This window comes from Elgaria multicarinata, chromosome 11 (genome assembly GCF_023053635.1).
Source record: "Elgaria multicarinata webbii isolate HBS135686 ecotype San Diego chromosome 11, rElgMul1.1.pri, whole genome shotgun sequence".
NCBI classification, from domain to species: domain Eukaryota; kingdom Metazoa; phylum Chordata; class Lepidosauria; order Squamata; family Anguidae; genus Elgaria; species Elgaria multicarinata.
In genome coordinates, this window is record NC_086181.1 from 34,406,641 (window position 1) to 34,431,015 (window position 24,375).

General features: G+C 46.9%; 2 protein-coding genes across 2 annotated transcripts in view; one reads left to right on the forward strand and one right to left on the reverse strand.

Annotated features, from left to right (window-relative positions):
- LOC134405666 (apoptosis-associated speck-like protein containing a CARD) overlaps nucleotides 1-24,375 on the forward strand; it is a 180,104-nt gene that overhangs the window by 41,898 nt on the left and 113,831 nt on the right. The gene's annotated exons all lie outside the window — the stretch shown is intronic.
- On the reverse strand, nucleotides 1,438-14,093 carry PRSS8 (serine protease 8). Its single transcript, XM_063138590.1, has 6 exons — nucleotides 14,030-14,093; nucleotides 6,614-6,658; nucleotides 5,860-6,022; nucleotides 4,416-4,690; nucleotides 3,069-3,235; nucleotides 1,438-2,293 (listed from the first exon to the last, which is right to left on the reverse strand). The coding sequence occupies exons 1-6, from the start codon at nucleotides 14,091-14,093 to the stop codon at nucleotides 1,904-1,906; spliced, it is 1,104 nt and encodes a 367-aa protein (XP_062994660.1). The 3' UTR covers nucleotides 1,438-1,903.

Sequence of the window (24,375 nt, forward strand, 5' to 3'; positions counted from 1 at the left end):
TAATATATTAGCTGGCTATCTTTACTAGGGTAACTCTGGTAGCCAGTTTTAGGAGTTTTCTGTTAGAATCCTGATCTGTAGTAATTCCACATGTAGATTTATATGCAAGTTATCCCAGCGTCTGACTCATGGGGGTACGGTCTGTCCTGAACCACAATTTTTTATCTGGCTCAGCTTGGTCAGGATCCACATTCTCTACAGTCCCAACTGAAGTGGAAGAAGCCACCAATATCCTTCAATAATAAAGCAACACAGTCCTCTTAGTTGCAGAATTACCATTCACTTTATTAAAAACCCTTCATCATGAGAGTAGCATCTGAATCTCAGCATTCCCCTAAGAGAGCAAGATGCTTACATAATATTTTTTAAAAGTGCAAATATAAGCTACCTAAAAATGTTTGTACACTCCCAGGGAGGGCAAGTATTTTCTTTCACCTGACATCGCTTCATTCTTCATGCAAGTGGGCACCACACCTTTCATTGCTGTGGCAATAGTTCTGTCCATTTATGATTCACCAGCATACTTCTATCAAGGTTCCCCTTTCAGTCTCTTTATGTTTGAGTGATGCTGCACCATAAATGAATATGTCAAGCTGAAAATGAGACGTTTCACTCAAAGAACATCGCTTTGATGACGACCTTCCTCAGAATTCTCATGTTCACATGGACGTATATCTAAAAAGCTCCACTTTATTGCTGGAGAGATTCATTGATCACGAAATAGAAACATAAAAGTAGAGTCAGCACACAACCAAGGGTCAAAATGTAACAGAATTCAAAAACAGGCTGGTTCCAAAATCCTGGCACCATCTTCCCGTCTTTTTTCAGTTTCTGAGGTGGAATTATTAATAGGTAAACATGGGAGTCCCAGCCAGCCGTGAAGAGATACATCAAGGGTCAGCAAATCCAAAAAGGAAAGGGTGCTATGGCACACACCCGTTTCTCGGAGGCTGGTTCTTTTTCCACAGTCACACATCGAGGGTTAATTCTCCAACAGTGCTCTTGATCCAGACAGCACAGGTTGAGACATGAATATATTCACGCTGGACTGGTTAGGCTGCCCACACAAATCTCCACCCACCGCCAGCTCACTGCCCAGGGATTGTCTACATGGCAATCCAGGGATCTCACAGAGTTATCCCACAAGGGAGTACAAGAAGGAAATAGTTAGGGGGCCATTACACTGCCCTGTGAAATGTCAAGTTGGGTGGGTTATCACTCAGTGGTCTAAACTGAACTGTAAGAAACAGCTATAGGGTTTGATTGAGTGCCATGACTTGGGAGGGCCTAGCTCACATCTTAGCACAAGACTAGTCTAGAAACTGTGGACCCTGGCCAAGTGAAGCTGAAAGGAGCTGGGAGGGAGGCTTTAAGAAGCTAGAATGGACTGAAGAGGAAAAGAATGCCACAAAATACCAAGGTCTCAGCCACACTCTAAGCAGCTATGAGACGGCTTGGTTTTACAAGCTGGAAGTTTGAGGAGCGCATGAAGGGAACCTGAGAGCGGTACGTATCATGAGGCAGATCAAGGCACATCAGTTTGGGTGAGGAATGAGTCCGTGTACAGATGGCAGAGGATGCCAGGCAGTGACATCAGGGATTGGTGAGAAGTGAGACCCAGGAATTAGCATGAGGAAGAGAGTAGACAGAATTTCATAACTTAATGGGAAGCTGTCCTCAACAGCGAGGTTAGAGGATGGCTGCCATTTGGGGCCTACAGAATTGCATCCAGCCATGATCAGTTCAAAAATATGCAGCCAGGGCAAGGGGAGTTGCGTTCGGCGGGCAAAGCGAAAGCCTGAGGAGTGACAGACCATGAAATAATGGGACCATCCACTTGAGTATGAGAGTAGGAAGGGATCCACTCGCCCTACACAATCTTGTGGCACAACCGCTGCGTGGTTTATAGGAGATACTGGTAGCTCTGAAGAAGGAGAAGGAGAAGAAGGGGCAGGCTGGCTGTACAGGCCCAGGAGGCAGCGCTGTCTGAGGGAGGATTGCTGGGGTTGATAGGACGGTTCCAGCCTGGCGCAGGCTGGATGTCACCCAAAGGTCCAGGCCGGCTAGTAGTAGTAACGGAGCACATGCCCTCTTCGGAGACTGGCTCCACATCGGCGACTACATCGCTGAACTCCGCCTCCGGAACATGCTCCTTAATCCAGTGAGCATAACTCGAGGCGCGGGTATAGACACCAGGCCTGTTGGGGGCTCCGCATGAGTCCCCCCAGCTCACCACTCCAGCCAGGAACCAAGCATTGCCAATGCGACAGGACAGCGGCCCTCCAGAGTCACCCTAGGAGAAACAGAGGGCGTTAATAGGCGAGACGTTTGCGGTAGTGTGAAAGTGGGCGGGTTCGAGAGCCCTCGACGACAACAACAAAAACAGGCCAAGAAGTGCCACATAACCCTGGAGAGGTCAGAAATTTGGAGAGAGCACAGAACACATAAGGGGGGGGGCAGCATTACCCAAAGTATACCCTCAAGATCATTCAATGTGCCAGCATGAGATACGTTTTTCTTGGGGTGATGGTCACAGTGCTGTTGTAGAATTAGAGGCCACCATCCAAATGGGTGAAGCCAATCAGGTCAATTCCTGCCCCAACATCATTGCTTGGCCAGGATCGGCGGTCGGGGAGGGGCAGTTTTGTGATACCATGCCCCATGGCTGTGGCCTCTACAGGGTTCAGCAGCGCCATCAAATGAACTCAACGGAAAAGCAGCTCCCATGCCATTACCATAACATTAAAAGTGCTCCACAATCAAGGTAGCAAAGGGACTTAACACCTGGAAAGTAGATTTTACTCCACATACCACTACAATGCCTCCCCCGCCCCCCACTTCTGTGTAACGTACAAACTGGTGCTTACAGCCAAAATGGCGGCCCCTGCCTGCTGATTGGCATGAAGCAAAATCTCCGGGGAAGTTCCCCTGTGCAAACCTCACTGAGATGAACAGCGCAGAGCTTGGCTTTCAGCTCCGTAAGCGAACACAGTGAGAGATCCACTCGGCCATGACCCTTTCCCAATGGATGGGCATTCCCGCTGTCACTTCTCCCTAGCTGGGCTCACCTGACAGGCATCCTTCTTTCCCTCGGCAAAGCCAGCACACATCATGTCGCTGTAGATGACGTGGGGGTCCTCAGGATCCGGGTTCCGTTTGTACAGGCACTTGCAGGTGTCCAGCCCGATAATGGGCACTTCGAGCTGCTGTAGCGTCATGGGCGAGGGGAGGCTCGCTAAAAGGAAGGAGGGAGTTCAGAGTCAGGGCCGGGATGTCGAAAAGAGATTCCCTGGAGGCCCTCCGTGTTACAGTTATGTTCCGAGAAAAGAGTGTGTCAGACCTCAAGCTTTCTTGGAAGCCGTACCCTCCCATCTGCAAGTACCGGCTGCATTTGCACCTCGGGCTGTATGGATATGTGTGAGAAAGGCATTCTGCACATCCTTAGGCAGCCTCTTCCATTACTATTTGACTACTATGTCAGATCAGATGGGTGGGCCCCCAAGGCTGGGCCTTTTCAGTGGTGATACCATGACTGCAGAATACAAGCCCTGTGGAGGTTCATTCATTCATTCATTCATTCATTCAAGTATTTCTTGGCCGCCTTTCAGGGCAGAAACCCTCCCGTTAGGGTCCAGATGCCTTCGCTTTTAACCTTCAGGCGGTTGCTGAAAACTTCATTATTTCAGTGTACTTTTAATATCTGTGCTTGGTTTTCAAACTGCTGCTCTCTATGTTTAATTTGACGGCTGGTTTTATTGCTGTTTCATGATTTTACAATGCACAATAAATAAGCCAAATAAAAAGGACACATCTTTAAGTTGTTGTAAGCAGCTTTGTGCATCTTCGATAAAATGAAAAGAGGGGAACCTGCCAAATCAAACAAGCAAAGGTCTGAGCCTGATGCTGAAATTTGGAATTGGATTTGGGGTGAACTGAACCCTGACCGTGCTGGGATGGAGGTGAGAGAGATCTTCTATAAACCGCTGTGCCCCCATGACAAACGCATTTGCGCCACAGCACCAGAATACGTTCTCTCACTGAATGAACTGTAAGGCGTTAGGGTCCCTAGATCAGGCATGGAAAACTTTAGACAGAAGCGCCCTATCCAGCTCTCTGGGGTTTCCCAGAAGGCCTTTTTGCTGGGCCCACCTCCTTTCCTTCCATCACCCACCCACCCGTCCCGTTCTAAGCCGTTGCAATACCTCTTCTAAGGCATTAGTTACTGGCATCACAGCTTTACACTACACTGTAAACCGCCCAGAGAGTCCTGGCTATGGGAGCGGTATATAAGTGTAATAAATAAAAATAAAGAAAATAAATTATGCTGGCATTTTTGGGCCCTTTTGTCTTCAGCCCCGCCCTCAGGCTCAAAGAGGTTCCCCACCCCTGCCCTAGATGGACTTTCCCTTCCTTACTGGACATGAGCACGTTCCCCCAGCCGGTGACTGTACACTTCATGCCATTGGGGAAGTTGACGGAGGAGGCAGGCAGGCAAACGGGCCGGATTGTGCGGGTGTAAGGAACCGGTTGTTTGAGCTTCACCAGGGCGATGTCGCCTTTAGATCCTTCATCTTCAGTGAAGTCCGGGTGTTTGATCACTTCGCCTATCAGCCTCACTACAACATCTGTTGAGGGGTTTCTGAGCTGGAAGGCTCCCAGAGTCACCTCATACAGATTAATGTCATTCACCCTGTAGAGAGAAGGAAAAGCAAGAGGTATGCATCAAAATGCATGCTTAAGATGCAAAAGGAGCACATTGCTAAGGTCATACAGGCAACCCTGCTGATCAGGCCAAGGGATCACCCAGGCCTTAGCTAGACCTAAGGTTTATCCCGGGGTCATCCCTGCCTGCTCCTGGGATCCCCTGTGTGTCATTTACATGAACAGGGATGACCCCGGGATAAACCTTGGGTCTAGCTAAGGCCCCAGTCTAGCATCCTGTTTCCAACAGTGGCCAATCAGATGTTTCTGAGACGCACATGAGTGAGATGAGAATTAACAGCCTTCCATTACATTTTGTTCCCAGCGACTGGGGCTTAAGAGGTAGGGGGCCTCTTAACGTGGAGGTTCCATTTAGCTAACAAGGTTAGTAGCCATAGACAGAGCTATCCTACATCATTCCTAAAAGCCACCTAGACCAAGGGCCATCACACCACATCTTGCAGCAGCGAGTGGGCAGAACAACTTCCTTTTGTCGTCGTGGACCTACAACCAAGCAGTTTACTATGCAAGTTTAGACAGAAAAAAAGTCCTACAGCTCCCAGCATTCCCCAGCCAGTATGCATAGAATTGCACCCTAAAAGACTAGCAGGGGTGGAGGCAGTTTAAATCCTGCATCTGCCGTAAACTCACTAAGGGTGCAATCCTATGCATGTCTAGACAGAAGAAAGACCTACCACTCCCAGCATTCCTTAGGCAACATGGCTGGACATGCTGGGAGTTGTAGGACTTTTTTCTGTCTAAACAGGCATAAGATTGTGCCTTAAGCTACCTTAGAAAGCCTTTTCTATCTCAGCCTTATAGATTCCCTCCCTGTGATACAGGGATAAAAATATTGGCCTAACAGGGATGCTTTCAAATTCCCACAAAATAACACATGTGAAGTGTTTTGAACGCTCAAAAGCATCATGCAAATGTCAAATGCTAAAACAATACTGACACTAACAGTGAAGTTCTAGCGTTATGAGAAGAAATTATCTATCTATTGGATTCCAAACATGAATGGTGTCTTCGTATTTCACTAGCTTGAAATCCAGACCTGGATCCTGAACCCACCACCATTTACATCACTGCTGTTTCCCCATCTCTGCTCTCCAGCGCCCACAACAGTGCCCTCCCCCATGGATGCCTCACACTTACGGGGGGAAGCAATGAGCCGCTGTGACCACCCACTGGGGGTTGATGAGGGTCGCTCCACAGACGTGAACACCATTGAAATTAAGGTTGGCCTGCCAGGGCCACTGTCCACTTTGGGCATCCATTCCACCCACGATCCGGCCCAGGGAGGGCACCCCACATAGTACTGCAGGTAAGAAGACATTTTGTAATGTGAAAAAGCATTCTGGAAATCATTACATCACTCCCCCACCCCCCACTCCCGTACAGGATGATCAAACAATGATTTGGGATGGTATCCAGGACTTCGTGTATATATGCCACCATTCCAGGGGGTGGTGGAAAAGGCACTTAATGTGGTACGTGGGTACAGAAATCAGCATCCTGAGAACCTCTCGACTTTCCTTTTGTTAACCCCAAACCCAAGTTTCTAGTCCTTAAGGCTGGGGAAATAGGCACAAATGTGTGCTGCTGAATGCTGAATTTTCTAAGGTGAAGGGGCTGGCTGAGTAAGACTCCAATTATGTTGAGAGCAGGGCTTCAGTGCCTGAATATTTGGAAAGGAATTAGCAATCCGCTAAAAGAGGCCCTTTCTAGGACTGCCCTTGGAGACTGGCATCCTGATCGCTGAACTGTTGGGAATAAATGTAAAACGTGAATTCTCACTGTGGTGGTGTGAGAAGTCAGGGTTAAATTCATCTGCAAAGAGACAGGAACTGTTATTTCTATAGGTAGTTATTTCGAAAGAAGTCTAGTGCAACATCTACAAGCCTCTTACCTTGTGTGCTGGTCTCTTGCACGACTGCAGAGTGGGAGCAGGAGAAAAATAGGGGAGGAAAAATTCAAGATGTCAGTAGGGTATAAAGACAATTTGCAGCATCTCTTAAAACAAAACTGGAAAATAAGCACTGAATTCTCTCTTCTTTTTTTAATGTGAGAGAATACCTAAAGACCTTTGCAAACCATGGATCATAAAGATCCCAGCTTTGTAGTTCTGTTGGTGAGCACTGCAACGTTCTAAAAAGTCATCCGGTCTCCTTTTGTCTGAAAGTCCAAGGATTAAACCCAAGAATCCTGCTATAACCCACTAGATCCTCCACACTGATCTGCTCTCCTATCTGGACGACAACCCACTTCAACCATCTCCCATTTCAGGGCTGGAATATTTATAAGAGTTTATTATACATTCAGTAGAATCCAGTGGTAAAGCCTTTCCTGGACTGTACCATACCAGGCTGGAGAAGGGTGGAAGTGTGTGTCCATCCCTGCCTGTAAAAAGCTAGCATGTTAGGGTGAAGGCTAGGTGGAACTCTTCCCCCAATATAGTCTTGTTGTGAGTGGAAGAGCAACATTCTATCTTCAACCCACCCACCCCCCATTTGAAGGCAGAAGTAGTACAGTCCATGAAAAAAACTCTACCAAATGATAATTTGATTCTGCTGATTGCATAAATTGGTCTTTGGCTGTCTTTACGGTGGCGGGTTGGCACCACCTCCCTCTTCAACCCTGTGCTTTCCCTCTCCTGGGGTGGCAGCGGTGGATAACCCCAATGCCGAGGACGGAGCACAGGCTTTCTGGGCAGCCATCCGGGACCCAGAGCTGCCCTGCCCTCTTCCTGGTGGAAGGTGACCAATCGCTGGTCGCCTTCCACCAAGCAACGCCCGTGGCTTGACCCCAGATTGGCCCCGGAGTAACGTTACATGGTGGAAGCGCCAGCGCCATGTTGATGTCGCTCCCTTTGAAAAAGTCAGGGTAAATACCCGACTTTTTTTCAAAACGCAGCATCAGGGGGAAGAACTGGCGGCTGCATTGTCTAACCGACGGGGCGCAGATCCACAGCCGCTGCAGGGCTTTCCCCCCATACAGACAGCCCCCAGGCAGGTCTTAATTCGGCCCATGGCTCAGCCCTAGCCCTTCTTTAAGACCCTGTCTTGGAAGAGGTGAATCAAACAGAGTGCAGCTGAGAACCTGCAGAGTGTTTCTCACCAACCCACTGAGCCTTTCAACACGGCACAGTAGGCAGAAATCCAGCAGAGATAGTTTTCAAGGATGCTGCACCTCTTGAATTTCTAACCTATTGTGAAAGGCATGGGTATCCTGCCAGGAAAAAAGGGAGGAAAAGCAGTAGCCTGATCTAGACCAGACGCCATAACATTTGACCTCTCTGTACTTTTCATTTTGGAAATTATGCCCCAAGTGAAATCATCTCAATGACAGAGAGAGAGAAAGGAAATTTCTCCTGGGCTTTTCTGAAGTTTCCTCCTTAGATTGCATCTTCTGCCTCAGGAGAAGCGATCTATGGGAGGGGAACTTGCATGCTTCTCTTGACTCCTCCTGCCCCAGTTTCTCTTGTCACAACTTTGCTTCCCAAGAACCCGCTTCCTGCCCTGCCAACCTAGAGCAAACTTTCCAAAATGAGAATGCTGCCATGCCAGGGATTCCTGAGCGATGAGCTCGAGCGGACTTGGAGGGCAGCCAGCCAGAGAGTCATTGGGGACACAGTGAGGGAGAAGGATGAGCAGGTGGGAACGGAGAGGCTCCTCTTACACCATCAAATCTGGTGTAAGGTTTGCTGTGTACGTTTCATCCCTGAAGGCACTAAGTGACTCAAGAAGAAGGCTGTACAAAGCTTAGTCCTTCTACAGGGCTTGGTAAACATATCATGGAAGGAGTTTGTCCATTTGCTTCCTTCCTTCCTTTTATGAAAGCAAAACTGAATGCCTAAACAAACTGCCTCTCGCTTCTGGAGTAAGGATGCCAACTTTTCATCCAACCACTGTAGCTGTGCTCTTCACGCAGCTTGGTACGCCAACGTGAGCAGGCGACATTGTGATCTCCATGCTGTCCAAAGCTTCACCAGACTGCTATTGGAGGCACAATAGCAGGTTGTTCTTTGTGGTCAGTTGGTAAGGCAACCCTGGATGTAGCAAAGAGCAATAGCAAGTATGTTTACAGGGGTGGAGTGATGATGGGGAGAACTGATGAAGAGGAGGCCATTTTGTAAAATACAACACAGAGTAGTATGGTTTTGTTTGTCATGACCACTTTGAAAAATGAAATGGGTGTTTGGGAAAGTAAAGAGCTATCCTAACTATTAGGCTTGAGTAATCTGTTTCTTGCTTCCTATTTAATATTTTAAACAATTAAAACAATGTGTGCCCGTCAATGCCCACGCTTTATTTATATTTATAACCTGCTACTCCTTCAGTGAGCTAAAGGTGGTCTACAGGTGTCTCTCCTTCCCATTTTACCTTCACAACAATCTTGCGAAGTTGATCATGGGGAGAGATAAGTTAGCCCACTACTGAACTGGGCTTTGAACCCGGTTTTCCCTAGTTTCAGCCCAATACTCTAACCACTACGCCATAGGCTTCGAAGAGAGGAGTCAAATGAAAAAATTCAAAAAGGAATTACTGGCCCATACAGGAATCAAACATACAATCGCCTTGACATCATTAGCAGCACACTGAGCTAATCACCCTGTTGTACATAATATACCAGGCTAAAAGGGAGCTGGGAACTGCTTTTTCTGGTCAAGTGGAAAAGAGGCCCTTTTGCACAAAAATTAGATTAACAACAACAACAACAACCAGATTTACTAGCTTTTCCCCATTTTTCTGTCCCAAGGACATATAAAGTGGCTCACAGAATGAAAAAGAACAATTTAACAAAAGATGAACCACGCACAATCACCATAGAAGCAAATCTATTGGAAGGCAGATAAAATCAGATCCAAACCAGCAGATTAAAGAACAACCACAGCCTAATGGCAGAAAAGCTCATAGACCAAAGGCACACCGGAACGAAACAAGTCATCAACAATCATTTAAAAAGAGACCAGTTGTATCTCTTCAGTGGTGATAGGGATGGTATTCAACAGTCTCTGTGCTTCCACTGAAAAGGTCTTGACCATAAAGGTACCCTAAAACAGGCAGTGGTAAACAAAGTATGTCTTAACCACATATGATGCCCCAAAGCATTTTCCCCCTTGGTGCACCCATTGGGAAGTGGTTGCCACCATCTTGTATCCACCAGCTGCATAATTTTGGATACAAGGGATGCCAGGATACAAGCCATGCCCTCTGACTTGGAAATTCTCTGCCCACTAAGCCTATTTGCATGGAAAGAAATAACTCGGCACATGTCAGAGTCACACTTGCAATTTCGCATATTCTGATACAGGTTCTTGGCCAAGCTCAAATTAACCTCTTTGTCCAGTTTTTATTTTAGGTTATCATAAGCGATCAATTCCCCACCCCCACCCCCATACACACACAATCCTTCCAACGAGGATTCCTCTATAGCAGCCTTCCTCAACCTGGGGCGCTCCAGATGTGTTGGACTGCATCTCCCAGAATGCCCCAGCCGGCTGGGGCATTCTGGGAGTTGTAGTCCAATACATCTGGAGCGCCCCAGGTTGAGGAAGGCTGCTCTATAGCCAAGTCCCTCAGCAAGGCAATGGCAGCTACAGCAAACCTGTAATATTCTTCCAGTTTACCCATCCTCAACAAGTCTGACTTTGAGAAACCCCTAACTTGTGCCACACAAAAATATTTGAACCATCAACCCTGAATTCTTGTGGAAGCATTTTTAAAGCACAGATAACATCCCTCTAGGGGGCACTGTGCTCACCTGCCTGCCCTCAAAATAACCTGGGCGTGGAACAGGTTATTTTGGTTAAGTCACTCCACTCCCAAATGAAACAGAGCCCTCCGCCACAAACGGACACCCAGAAAAGTCACACAAAAATCACTCCTAAATTCAACAGTTAATTCTAGGTCTCACGGGCAGTCTTCATACTCGTCAGGTGCTATTTTAGCCCCAACATTAGGAAGCTGCAGCTGTATGAGCAAGTAGGACGATTAAAAATAGAGCCAGGCCCAACTGGTTGGGTTGCCTGCCTGTGACGTGCGAACCTGCCCCACCCCAGGGGACAAAATGTCACCGAAAGAAACCAGCCTGACCTATCCCTGCCCTCTTGCACCACCCAAGTTCCCCTCCCAGGGCTCAGTTCTGTCAGGTAAGGAACACCTGCAGGACACAAGGCCGAGATCAAAGAAGGTTAGAGGCAATTCACCCCCACAGGGCAAATTCGTGACATTCCCTCCAGTCCTACAGTTTCTATATTGCCAAAATCTGGTTCCAATTTGACCACTTCTTTTTAGTAGAAAAAATTAAAACCTGAGGTGAAAACCAGCTGCAGGGTAGGCAACATGCAGCCCTCAAGATGTTTTGGCCTACAACTGCTATTGTCTCTCACCACTGACTATGCTGGGTAGGGCTGATGGGAATTGTAGGCCGAATCATCCGGAGGGCCACAAGTTGCCCATCCTTGGCACAAGATAAATTAGGACAGCCACCTTCTCTGGCTTGCAGAGTTGCCTGACAGGCAGAATTTCAACAGATGCAGCTCTTCCAGACATAGAAATACAGTGTCAGGGAAAACGGCCCCGCAGCAGAATATCTGACTCTCTGTCATGAACACGGAGGTTCTTTTGAGAACACACACACACACACACACACACACACACACACACACACACACGAGTTACTTATAGGGATCTCAATTCTCTGAGTGTCAGTCTTAATGCACCCAAAAGTGAACTATGAAGGCTTGGGAGAAGACCAAGATTTGCAGAAGTTAAAAGAAAAATGTTAGGAAACTCACATATACTTTCTTTCTAGTGTCTGTTGGGCAGGCGGGGTGGGGGGACAGAAAACTAGGGGCAAGCAGGGTAGAGGATGGAATGGAATGCAGTTTCCTGAAAGAGGGTGTGGCTGGCTGGAGCCCTGAACAGAAGTGCCCCACACTGCAACAGTTTGTTGTAGGTTCCACTTATTTAAACCAACCTGAATCTGCATCATATGCTTTGCAGATTTATCTCCACCTTTGCCAATACACGGAGCAGAATTCTAACAAGAGAGTTGTCAGAGCTCGAACTGACTGGAAAGACATGCCCTCTAAACCCAGGTGAAGAGTGTGCTGTGGCTGCACAGTGGTAAGCGAAAGACACTCGGCAAATGCTCAGAGGTACCCTTTACGTTATTCTCATGTTTCAGAGCTGCCACTAAAAATAGGTGGCAGAGATATACCGGGATGAGCCCCGATCAAGTGAAAAACCTGGATGGGAAATACCTTGCCTCTTTCTCCTTGACTACATTTGGATACAGACATAGTCAAACTCTCACCAGAGATCAATTTCAGGATCGAACACACACACACACACACACACACACGGACCAGTGAAGGATTTGCACACATCACACTCACATAAGCAGACACCTGCATGCACACACAGAAAGTACACCAGTGCCCACAGTTCCTGAGTGCTTGGCTTCAGCCTCTTTCTGTCAAGGTGTCCAGTTACAAGGAGTTTCGGGCTTGTTGGAAGAAAGATAACGGATGCTTCAGAAGCTGTTTGCTGGTTGTGCTGTTTGCCGTCAGGGAGCGGCAGCAAAAAGGTTGCATGGCCTTTGGCTGCTAGGCCAGTTTTCCTTCCCAGGGGAGGACACAGACTTTCTGCCTACCAGCCCCACCACCAGTGGCTTCAATAGTCTTTGGGACCTCCTACTAACAACCTGCTACCTCTGAGCATGCACTGACTGTTACTCCTTCATCAATGAATAAATAAAACCTGCTCCCAGTTATCTGGGGAAGTATGTGCCACGGTTTTCTGATCAGAGGATGTAATGCCTGAATAAACCCTTTGCTGCAAAACGCTGAGCACCATCTCTAGACCTCTCTTCCATTGAGAATTACAACATTTTCTTTCCTGGCAGGGCTCCTATGGTTTTTACAGCTGGCAGGCAGAAACTCAACAGGTATGGCCCTTACTGGTGTGGAAATGCTGCAACAATTATGGTAACATCACTTGTGAGAAATCTGCTGTGTTTTGTGGAAGGCACCTTGGTTCCCACAGAAAAGATAAGGTGAAAACCCACCCACCTTTCTTCTTTGCTTGGGACAAATTCCAAGAAAGACAGCTTCTCTGCACTTTCCCAACACTCAAAGACCTTTGTCCTATAGGAATGTGTCACCCATCCCACCCTCCCCTAACCATGCACACACAACTGCAATCAGGAAGAATAATGGAAGACCAGGATATATTTGCTGTGATTTCTCAATTGAAAAGACATCAAATCACAGTTTCACTTCCTCACCAACACCATAGGTAAGCAGCTGGGAATCTGCTACCCAACTGGGCACTTACTTACAAAGTTTGTCAAATGTTCCTTATTTCGAAGGATTTCTTTAAGGATTTGTCATGCTGCCCCCCACCCCCACCTCCCCTGAACATCAGAGTTCAATAAAGCACAAGCTCATAGCACATAATGGGATTTCCCGTATGGTGGGAGTTTTTTAAAAAAATCTTTTTAATTTGCCTCAGTTTGGCATAGCTCTGGAGCACATTTTAATCCTTGAATATATCATTTGATGATGATTATGATAATGATTTCCCCCTAATCATTATAATCAAGGAGCAATCTTGGAATAGTGTGAAGCAAAATTAAGGACAATAATGCCCTTGAGCATGTACAGAGTGCCTTTTCCCGGTTGAGGAATAACCAGAGCCAGATTCCACACATCTTACAAGCAGATATGGACAAGGCTACAAAGCAGTGCTCCCAGACAGGTGTGAGCCCCAGCACCTCTATTTTAAGAAATTAAAACCCTAGATACATTCCCGTTGACCAATGATGAATCACTACATTTGTCCTCCATAGATACCATGACAAAGCACCATATTATCCTACCCCTACCCCAACACACATGCACATAAACATATGATGACCCAACTTTGGGGCTGTCTCAATACCTTCTAATCAAGTCACCCGGCTTGTCTATTGACCCAAGCAGGTGGCTCATCTTTTCCCTCAACACAGCCACTGGCCTCAAAAGCCATTCTCATGAGGACTTGAAACTTAAGACAAATGATGTCCCCCAAAACACACATCACCAGAAAGACCCAGCGGTTGTAAAGTAACTGCATGGACTTCAGCATGGTTGCCAAACCAGATTCAGTTGGGAGTGGAAAGGGACTCGAAATGGCCGGCAGGCAAAAGGCAGGGTGTGGATGAGAAAAAATGTAGTACAGCGCCTGGCACCGTAATGGCACAGAGGGGAGGAGAGAGAGAGAGAAAGGCGGCGAGGTGCTCCCAATACCAGCAGAACACATTAGGAGCGCCGTCCTTGGGTACTCACCACAGCCAAAGAGCAGGCCTAGTGCAAGTCCAAGGGAGCCCAGTTGCCTCCCCATTGCCTTCTCCTGCTGCGTAGGCTTTTCCTCCAGCCCTAAGACCCGTTGGCTGCCGGCGCCGAAGAGGAGCGTGAGAGGAGTGAGGACGCGACAGGGAAGCTGTTGCAGGTAGCTCAGCAGGCAGGTGAACTGGGGAGGAGCCAGGCCGCGCGCTCGGCTCCGCCTCCCTTAGCTGACGGACAAGTGGTCCAACCTGTTGGTGACAGGCTGGGCTCCCGGCCAGACCCAGTCAGCCGCTCTCCCGCTGGAGCTCATTTGCATGTTTCCACCTTGCTCACCTGTCGCCGGCTCAGGCGCCGTTTCCTCATGGCCTTCAGCCTCTCCGTCCCACCCACCCCTCACAGCATGTCTTTCCATGGGGGAAGGGGCGGTAAGAAGGGAATAGAGGGGAGGGGGAACCAGCCAGCACACTGCCGGGGCTTTGTTGAAGGCCATTGAGGCCAAAGCTGTGGAAGCTGATAACAGGGGGCGAGGAGGGGGGAGGGGCTCCAACCCAGAAGCCAGACAGGTAAATAAGAGGGGGAGGGGAGAGATTTTCAGGGTGAAATAAGGTCTCTTTCAGTGCTGAAATAAGGGCTGGGGGTGGTTCCATCCCTTACTAGCTTTTGTGAGGATCCCTTAAGACTGCAATCCTATGCAAGTTTTTTTAAAAAAAACCTCTTACAACTCCTAGCTTCAGATATTCAAGAGCAACACGTTATCCAGAATGTTGACCTTAATTTGATTTTAGTGGCTTTATCACCTAGTACCACCCAGCTCTGCACCGGATTTGGCTGTTTGACTGCCACAAAGTCCTTAATCAGGCAGAAGCTTGCATACTCCTACACCAACATGTTAGTTCCATGGAAGGGATCAGTTTACCTGATTTGGATCTCAATCATGGCTGACTACTAAATTTGCATATTGAATATGAAAATTATTTAACATGCTTTTATTTAGTTTGTCCGCACAACACCCCTTCAGGGGTCAGCTTTAGAACCATTTTTACAGCAGGGGAACTGAAGGGGAGAATGACTTATCCACGCTCATGTGCAAAAATCCATGGCTCTGGTGGTCGTTGAACCCAGAACTTTGGGTTGGAGCCCAGCTCTGCACCTGCTGCATCAGCCTTGCTCTTATGGCTCATTTTACCAGGGTGCTTCTGTACTCCCATCTTAAAGATTAGAGACCAACAAGAAAACTGCAAACAATGTAAACCTCTATCACATTGGACAATTCACACACACACACACACACACACAGATGGGGGTGGGGTGGGGGTTGACAAGACAAAGAGAATCCCTAAACTTGGTGTTTTGCTGCATGTTTCTTACATATTATTGTGTGACCGCTGATATTTACCATGCTGGTTCCCATGTTTAAACTTTATATATCACTGTGTGATTGCAAAGCACCATCTGAATGGTCTGTTGTTCATTTGTTGTATCTTTTGAAACTGGTTGGATCCGACCAAGGATCCATCTAGTCCAGCACTCTATTCCCTCAGTGGCCAACTAGCTGTCAACCAGGGCCACCAAAACAGGAGATTGTGCAACAGGACCCACCCACCCATGTTCCCCAGCAACTGGTGTACACAAGGTTACTGCCTCAGATACTGGAGGTAGCACATAACCATCCTTCAGTGATATTGGTGGATCTCTAGTTATATTGTCTATTAGGGCTGTGCACGGTCCCCCACCCCCGATTGCCTTGGAGGCCATTTTAGAGCCCCCAAAATGGCCCCAATTTGACTCGGGGTGCTTCGGGAGTTGCCTGCTTCACCTCAGCGCCTCAGCCGAGGCAAGTTTCAGCCACCCCAAGGCAACTCGGCCTTGTGGGTTCCTGGGTGCCAGCCACAAGCCTGGGCAGGAGTCCACTGGACTCCCGATTTCCTGCTCCCTCCCTTGTTGCTCCCTTGCTGCCCCATCACCCCCCAGCCCAGAGCTGCTGCCACCAGGACTTACCTGCTCACCTGCTGCTGCATTGCTGTTGCTGCATTGCTGCTGTATTGCCACCACCGTTGCATTGCCACCATCACCACCACAACCAGAAAATTTGGCATCCTCCTGAGAACCAGGCCACGATTTCAAGATATTGTGAAGACAAACTATGGTGGCCACAAAGGGCCATTTTCCTTTATGGCCGCCATAGTTTGTGGCCATAGATATACAAAATACGTGGCCTGGCTCTCAGGAGGATGCCGCATTTCCTGGTCACAACAGCAATGGCAACAGCAATGCGGCAGCGACAGCAATGTGGTGGGAGGTGAGTGGGGAGAAGGAGGTAAGTCCAATAAACTCATGGCTGGTCTTGTGCCAGCTTTCCTGGGACAGTGGGAGGGAGGCCCCTGCACTGCTACAAAGTGGCCTGAGGCGCCCCGAAGCTTCGGTACCAATTTGTTTCGGCCTTGGGGCACTTTGGGCTGACCCAGGACCAACTTGAAACTGAGGCGAGGTGGTCTGAATCAGCCTCTCTCTCCTTGGTTTCAGGGATTTGGTCCGAGGTGTGCACAGCCCTATTTTCTATCCAGTTATAGGATCTCATCCCATTTCTTGCATATTTATAAATTACTCTGGTTTCCTCATTGCATTGCCTGCAATGGGATATTGTTGAATGTTGTCTTTCATAGCATTTATTAATATTAACTGTTTTTATATGTTTTATTGCTTTAAGTCACCTTAGGAGGGCTTCTTCCCTGAAAGGCGGCCAAGAAACATTTTAAATAAATTAATAGTGAACTATCCACAAGGTTGTGGTGAGAACAAACAAGCCAAACTTTGCACATTAATAGTGCCATGTAAATGAATTATTGCCCTCATCAGCTTAATCATGATGGCTATATACTACTTCCAGGATCAGAGGCAGTGTACCTCTAAATACCAGTCTCTGAGGGACAAACGTGAGGAAGGGCTCTTGGCCTCATTTCATGCTTATGACTTTCCCATAGGCAACTGGTTGGCCACAGTGGAAAACAGGGTGCTGGATTAGACTTTTCTTAGAATCATAGAATAGTAGAGTTGGAAGGGGCCCGTAAGGCCATCAAGTCCAACCCCCTGCTCAATGCAGGAATCCACCCTAAAGCATCCCTGACAGTACTCTTAAGTATTTAGTACACTCACCTTTGCCGTCATCACCCCCAGCCATTGTTTGGGCTGCTGTGATGTGATGGAATGTTCACAAACGGACAATGTTTCAGGGAGACGATATTAGCAATGCAAATCTGACAAACGGCGTAGTTTCCGAGATGGAAGTGAAAGGCTCAAGTGGCCATGAGGAAGAGAAATAAACCTCCCCTAGAGCCTAGAGACAAGGAGCCGCTGGGCTATTGGCAGGAGGGCAGGAAGGATAACAGGAAGGCTGACAGTTGAAAAGTGAGGGGAAAGAGGGTCGGTGAGGTGGGGGAGGGGAAAGGGGCTGAGGGTTCAGAGACCAGGGGGCTGAAGAAAGGGGGCACTGTTGGTACTGAGCTGAGAAACAGCAATCTGAGGGAGAAATAGGTAAAGGAAGCACAGTCCTGAGGAAAAGAGGGATGGAGGAAGTAAGGAAAGCAAAGGCCAAGAGGAAAAAGGAAGCTGGGGCGGCAGAACCTCACACAGGGCCTGTGGATGAGAGGTTTTTAGTTGTTGACATGACAAGAAAGGTACTTTGGAGAGATGAGGGGCTGCCAGAGAATGAGACAAAAGAGAGGGACACAGATTGATTTCGATGAAGTTGATACATTTTGGGCCACAGATCTTATTCATCATCATCATCATGCTATCACCTTCTGTTGATTTTGCACAGAGCTGTCGTCATGCCGCACGTTCCCACGGCTTGGACTCCGGCTCAGTCCTCGTACATTCCAAGAGTTCCCAAGCTTTGCGTTGCTCGTCAAGCGACACGCACGGCGGACTGACTCAACGTCTCTCAGGAAGCAAGAGGGAAATTAAAGGTTTCCTGTCCTCGCCACACGTGAACTGGGACCCATCACCCAGTCAGCGTGCAGGTGAGTCTCAGGGAGAAGCCTCGGGGGACAAGAAGAGAACAGGGCAGGTGTGCCTTCCCTAGTTTTCCTAGTGGCTGCTATCTCAAAGTTTAGCAGCACGCCTGTATGTGGGTGTGGCTTTCCGACTGTGCAGTGCTATATTTTTGCCAGGCCTGTGCAAAATCAGTTTGTGCAAAATCAGAACAGTGTGGTGTAGTGGTTGGAGTGTTGCCTTATCTAAGGAGAAAGCCCAGGTTGAAACCTCAGCCTAACCTACCCCACAGGGTTATTATGAAGTGCTTCTTGGAGGAGAATGCAAGTTGTGATGTAAGTGCTTTATATAAATCAATGATAACACAAGGAAACAATCTTCCATTGAAATGTTTGTTCAGATCTGTTTCTTCCATTCTGGGAGGGCTGCTAATTAGTAACACTAATCACTGCATGAGAGGGGGAAATCTGACAGGCGAAGCGTCTCCGTCCTTCATCATTTTTTTGCTGGAAAAAGGTACACTTGATGGACATCTATCTATCATGTCGCTGCTGGAAGCCCTGATTTGGGGGCTGGGGGAGGGTGTCATCCCTCAGCTGCCTGTGTGATTGTGGAGTCTGCATTGTTTAAAAGTTCTAGCTGGGGCAGTAATCCAGTGAAGTGCTAAATTCATCACAGCAGGGGAGGTTTGCTCTGGCCTCACCTTTCTCATGGGGATAAAAGGCCAAGAAAGAATAAGGAGGTGACCATGAGGGATGTTTTAACAATGGAGATGGACCCAAAATAGTTTCTCATGCCACACACACACAACCAATGGGCCAGGAAGCCAGTAAATTCAGAGCGAATGGAAGATCACTGGGAGTGGACGATCCAGAATGGGGTTTCAGGGGGGCACATTCTTTTCTGACATAAAAATCATTATTTCCCTTTAACACACTCATCTTAGTCTAAAGAGTTTCATTTTATATTGTGGCCTATCACCCCAGAGCTGTTCTTACACAAACACATATTGATAACATTTGCTTTATTTCAGGAGGTCAGGTTTCCTGTAGTTTTAACAGTTGTATAGAAAAGGCAATTTCAGCAGGTGTCATTTGTACGCATGCAGCATCTGGTGAAATTCCCTCTTCACCACAACAGTGAAAGCCACAGGAGCCCTGCCTTTTGTAAAGTGACCAGATACTAAAGAGGGAAGAGCTCCTGCAGGTTTAACTATTGTGACAGAGGGGATTTCAACCAGTAGATCTGCAGGCATAAGTTCAATTCCATCTGAATTCAACACCATGTGGAAGGGGTGGTTAAGGGTTCATTTGAAAATCCCTCCTGTAGAAGGCCCCGGATCGCTGATTCACATTGGTTTCTGAATTTTCCAACCAGCAATAGCCAGGCAACATGTTCTGAAGCAGACTTTTCCTGGTTTCTGGTTCAGAAATCATGTAGATTAGTCTTAGACTAGGACTATGAAGCTCACTAGGTCACCTGGGGCTAGTAACTCCTGCACAGCCTAATCTACCTCGCAGGGTTGTTGCAGATAAAACAGTGTGGAGGAAAACCCACATATGCCACCCTGAGCACCTTGAAGAAAGGGTGGGCTATAAATGCAGTAAATAAAAAATAAATTTTGGGGTTGATTATGGTGGTTTTGTATTGGGGGCATTTAAAATAAAAGGTACTGGAGGATGGGTAGGAGTCATACTCTTTCCGTTGTGGGTGGCTGTGTAGTAAGTACTGAATGGCATGGGAAATTCACTCTGCATGCACACAGATGTCCTCTCTGTGGGGAACTTCCTCAAGGTAGGATTGTTTGTTTGTAGAATAGGCTGCCTTGAGAGGTGGTGGGTTCTTCTTCGCTGGAGCGCTGTCAGCAATGCTGTAATTGCATCATGCATTGAGCAGCGGATTGGACCAAGGTCCCTTCCAGCTCTGAGTGATCCTTCTGTATTATTTCATATGTTCTAGTGACATGTTGGGCCCTTGTTCCTGTTGCATCTTTTTTAGAGTCCAAAAGACACCCCCAAGGGTTACTTTCTCAAAATTATGGATAGCACACTTCTGGGGAGGGAAGAGTCAAACACATGGCTTAATTTGAACCAACGTTTAGTTTTTACGGATTTAATTTGGCTTCATTGGAACATGTGGTTGTAATACAGGGGAGTGTTTTTGAGCATGTGCAGAGTACTTTTCCTACCCATCCTCTTACCAGAGCAACATCTGAGATTTAGTAGCTATGCTTCCAGGTCAGGAGTTATTAATTTCAAAGCACACTACAGCTCTCTGTCAGAAAATTGCCCCTTCTGTCTGTCTCCACCCCTCCCTTTAAGCGGTTTCCAGATCAAAGCCCACATCCCATACAAGGGACATGTAGATGATCCAGTTCTCTGGAGCAAGCATATTGCCGTTGGCCTGGGACTCCTGTACTTATCTCTGTTCTTGATCTTGGCCAAGAATAACATTTTTCCAGGGCTCACGAGAAACCAGTTTTACAAGCTTGGATGCACAGAGAGTGGGTGCCTGACAGCTTCTTGCCAAAGGAATGTACCTCGAGGGAGAATTACTTTGGGTAATGATTACAACAGCAGCTGTTAGTTTCTCTTGCCACTTTGCTTACTAAATGTTATATATACCTGCCCAAGGTAAACAAGGATCAAAAAGGAAAGAAAAAAGGCGGGACTGCAGTTTCGGTGCTTTGCAAAAAGGAGTTTGCAAAGAACAGATTTTTAACCTGCGAATTCAACTGGGATAGCCTATGTACCATTCCCTCCCTTCCCCTTCAAATATTTGCCCTTCTTTAAAACCTGCTTTGTAAATATTTATTAGCCCATTCTTCCTCCAGAATACATGGTGCCCCTTTTTTTGTCTTCACAAGAACCCTGTGAGGTAGGTCAGCTGGAGAGTGACCTGGATCATCCCAATATTCTAAGCATTACATTTTATGAGAAGACATCCAAAATTAACTATTCTTGTCTATTATTACATCTAAGTCCTGGCTTTCCTCCAAGGAATGCACAATCTTGTGAGGTAGGGTAGGCTGAGATTTGTGAGTGGCCCGACGTCACCTAGTGAGGTTCATGGCCAAGGAGGAATTTGAACCCAGATCTCTGTGATCCAAGCTCAACCATCGACCTGCTGTCACACCAATGCTTCTTCCCGCAAAAGGTTGCCTTTCTGTTGTTTTGATCATCATCCACCTCACTCTTGTACAATTCAAAAGGGCACCTGCCTTGCCACCATCCCCCTTACTCAGCCCTTAGTCACAAAAGGAGTTCACAGGGTTAACATGTTTCTACTGTTCTTACATAATACCCAAACTGGCTTGGATTCCCCGACAGCCGGAAATTGTCTATTATAGAACATCATGGCCTGCAGTAATTGAAGAGTTAATTGACAAATTACGTAGTGCACTATTAACGTCTTGTAGGACGGAAACTAGTGTTTAGACAAGGTTCTGTTCTCAGCCCTGAAATGCAACTATCTCCAGGATAAGCGCAGGTGGCTTTCCAGAAAGCTAGATGCTTTGCTCAAGGCTATGATGCAGCTGCCTCTGAGGAGGAGCAACTAGGTGGCAGCTGCACAGAGGAACTCTTTATCATAGGACAGGGGTAATGTTTACATCCAGAGCTCAACAGAGAAGGGAGAAAGCATCTATTTCACCCAAGCCTATGAGATGCACATGTACACCCTGTGCCATACAAGCTGAGCCTGCCAATTCCTTGGTCTGCCACTTGAAATGGCATTTTAGCCGCACAACCTTCCGTCATAAGCAAGGGGTGAGACATATCAACTTGCCTAGTTGCTTGTAGAGATGAGCCAGAATCTGGAGACAGCTTTCTTGTGTGCACACAGCGCCGGTTGTTGTTGACCCCATGTGTGCTGGTTGCAAAACTGGGATTACTCCAATTACCCACACTGGTTGCTGCTTTGTCTAAACCCCGCGTGTAGAATGAGCATACTGACTTTTCACACATACCCCTACATAGTAGGGGGTTGTAGGGTGCTTGAAAAGTCACTACACCCACACTGAGCACTAGGTTCAGACAGTGCAGGGAATTAAGGTAAACTCGGTCACACAACTGGCACAAGCTGCGTTGTTTCCCCCATTGATCATCCGAGCCTACTAGTAGCCGCTAGAACAGAACTGAAAGGGGAAGAGAACTAGAAGGGTTCACTAGAGGCCATCTTGACACCCCAAATCAATCCTTCAGATAAAATTAACTTCAGGACCATTTAAAGAGTTTTCTGTAAATACACACGTTGTCATAAGTAGCAGAAAGTGGAACACTGCAATTGTATAGAACGTTGGCCTTAAGAATGAATTCTTGGGAAGAAATGGGGATAGCGGAGTTATCTTGGTATAATAAAACTGCAAAGGGCAATTTAAAGAAGTAGGTTAAGGCGAAGAACTTACAGAGGTGTGCAGCTGTCTGGGCTGTATTGTTTCAAACTAGAGTTTGGGGCTTGTGATGGAACTCAAGAGGGAAATACCAGGGGTGGTTCTCTACCTTCAGACGTTAGAACACTCCCATTTGTTTGGTTTTAAGCATCAAGCCTCATTGCTGCTTCTTTTTGGTCTCACAGAGGCACAAAGCTTAGTCTACTGACCAGTCAAGCAGGTGAAAAAGAACTTTAAAATTGTAGACTTTGGAATCAAGCTGCGGCCCAAAAGTTAAAAAGTATACAAATTAACCAGTGCAGACTGGATTTAGGAGAGTGCATTGCCGTTGCTGCGAACAGTATTGTGAACAAAAGATGTAAGAACAGAGGGCAGGGAATGTGTGTCCTCCAGGGGCTGGACTGCAAGTACCATCAGTCTTAGCCAATGGTAAGGGATGATGGGACAACAAGTCCAAGTAGAAGGCCATACATTCCCCATCCTTGTATAAGAGGATCGGGCCTTTGTATTATGTTACTGACAGCTACGCTTAATAGTTTCATATAGGAGTAACTTAGCGGAGAATGTTTTCCTTATAAGATCAAGTCATGCTAGAGTGATTAATTCACCTTAATGCGAAGTTGCAGAATAATCCTATAAGAAGTCAGAAAGTTCATGCTGGAGCTGCCACATTCAAGCCCTGCAATACTTGAATCAGCTGGGACTGAAAGTGATGCAGCTTGCTTGCCCGCCCGCCCCACTGTCCCCCCCACTCTGCCAACTTCAGGGCTGGCACAGGTTTCCTTGTCTTACATTGACACACACCCTTATCAGTAAGGGGGACTTTCGATCCTGCGGCCTCCCAATATGCCCTTTTTTCTTCCCTAGTGCTGGAGTGGTGATGGCAGTGGACATCTTCCTCTGAACTCAGCCGCGATGTCTACAATATCCTGTGGTCCCTGGGAGAATGTCCCATGGGCTGCTTTGTGCCACTTAGAGCAGCTTTCCTTATTACAATAACCAGCTATCCATCATTTGTGCACAGGGATGACATTCTTACCCTACCTCTTAAGGTACATTTACAACAGGGGAAAAAAGTAGACAAGGACACTGAAAGTGACTGGCAAAAATAAAGAAGTTGTTAGTGAGATGCTATGAGCCATTGTCAAGGCTTCCCTTTTACTATCAACCTCTCTTCCTGGTACTAGGTTTTTAATGGTCTCAGGTTATCGGCATTTCTGCATCAATACTATGAAGGACACAGGCTTTAGCCTAAGGCATAGTATTCAAAGTGTGCTTTTGACCTTAGTATATGAATCCTAACACCTGTGAGTAGCTATTAAGGCCAACTTTCTCATATGTTCAACATAATAGAAATTCCAAGCATTGGTAGAACAAGATAGCTCCGCTAATGCTCACCGTAAATGAACATAGGATTATTATGTATGAGGTTTCTTTATTGCTAGGTTGTTGAATCCCCAAAAGGAAAGGCAACTAATAGGGCCTTACGAAGAATTCTCACCATGCTCTTAAATATGCTAAGAATCTCCAAGGAAGCAGAATGTTTCCTCCTTCTGCGTTAAGAGCTTTCACAAAGCATGTTTGTAAAAACATTTCATAAGGAAGGCTTGTACGGAGATTAATGAAAACATGTAGGAGGCTTTAGTGCTTCACCTGCGCATTCATCAGTTCACAGGCAGAGTTGGCTTTGAGTGGCATGGATGGATTATTGAAAATGTGACTTGCCCTTTGTAAAATGCTACCAGATAGTGATTCAAAAGAGAGATGTGTATTGTGTAACACTATACTCCTGTTATTAAACAACTTAGGGGCTGGGCTGTTGCATGTTACATCAAAATTATTAGTGTAAAACTAGAAATATCATTTTTAATGTATGAATGCATAAAAACATCCCCCAATGGAACAAAAACTGAAATACTGTACAGCCTTGCATCATGGTAACCTACATTTCCAAATG

Excerpts from the sequence above, each read along its gene's own strand:
- PRSS8 (XM_063138590.1), bottom strand. The coding sequence starts at position 14,093 with ATGGGGAGGCAACTGGGCTCCCTTGGACTTGCACTAGGCCTGCTCTTT. Across the intron at positions 4,691-5,859 it reads GCGGCTCATTGCTTCCCCCC|GGTGAATGACATTAATCTGT; the intron begins GTAAGTGTGAGG and ends TTCTCTCTACAG. Across the intron at positions 2,294-3,068 it reads GAAAGAAGGATGCCTGTCAG|GGTGACTCTGGAGGGCCGCT; the intron begins GTGAGCCCAGCT and ends TGTTTCTCCTAG.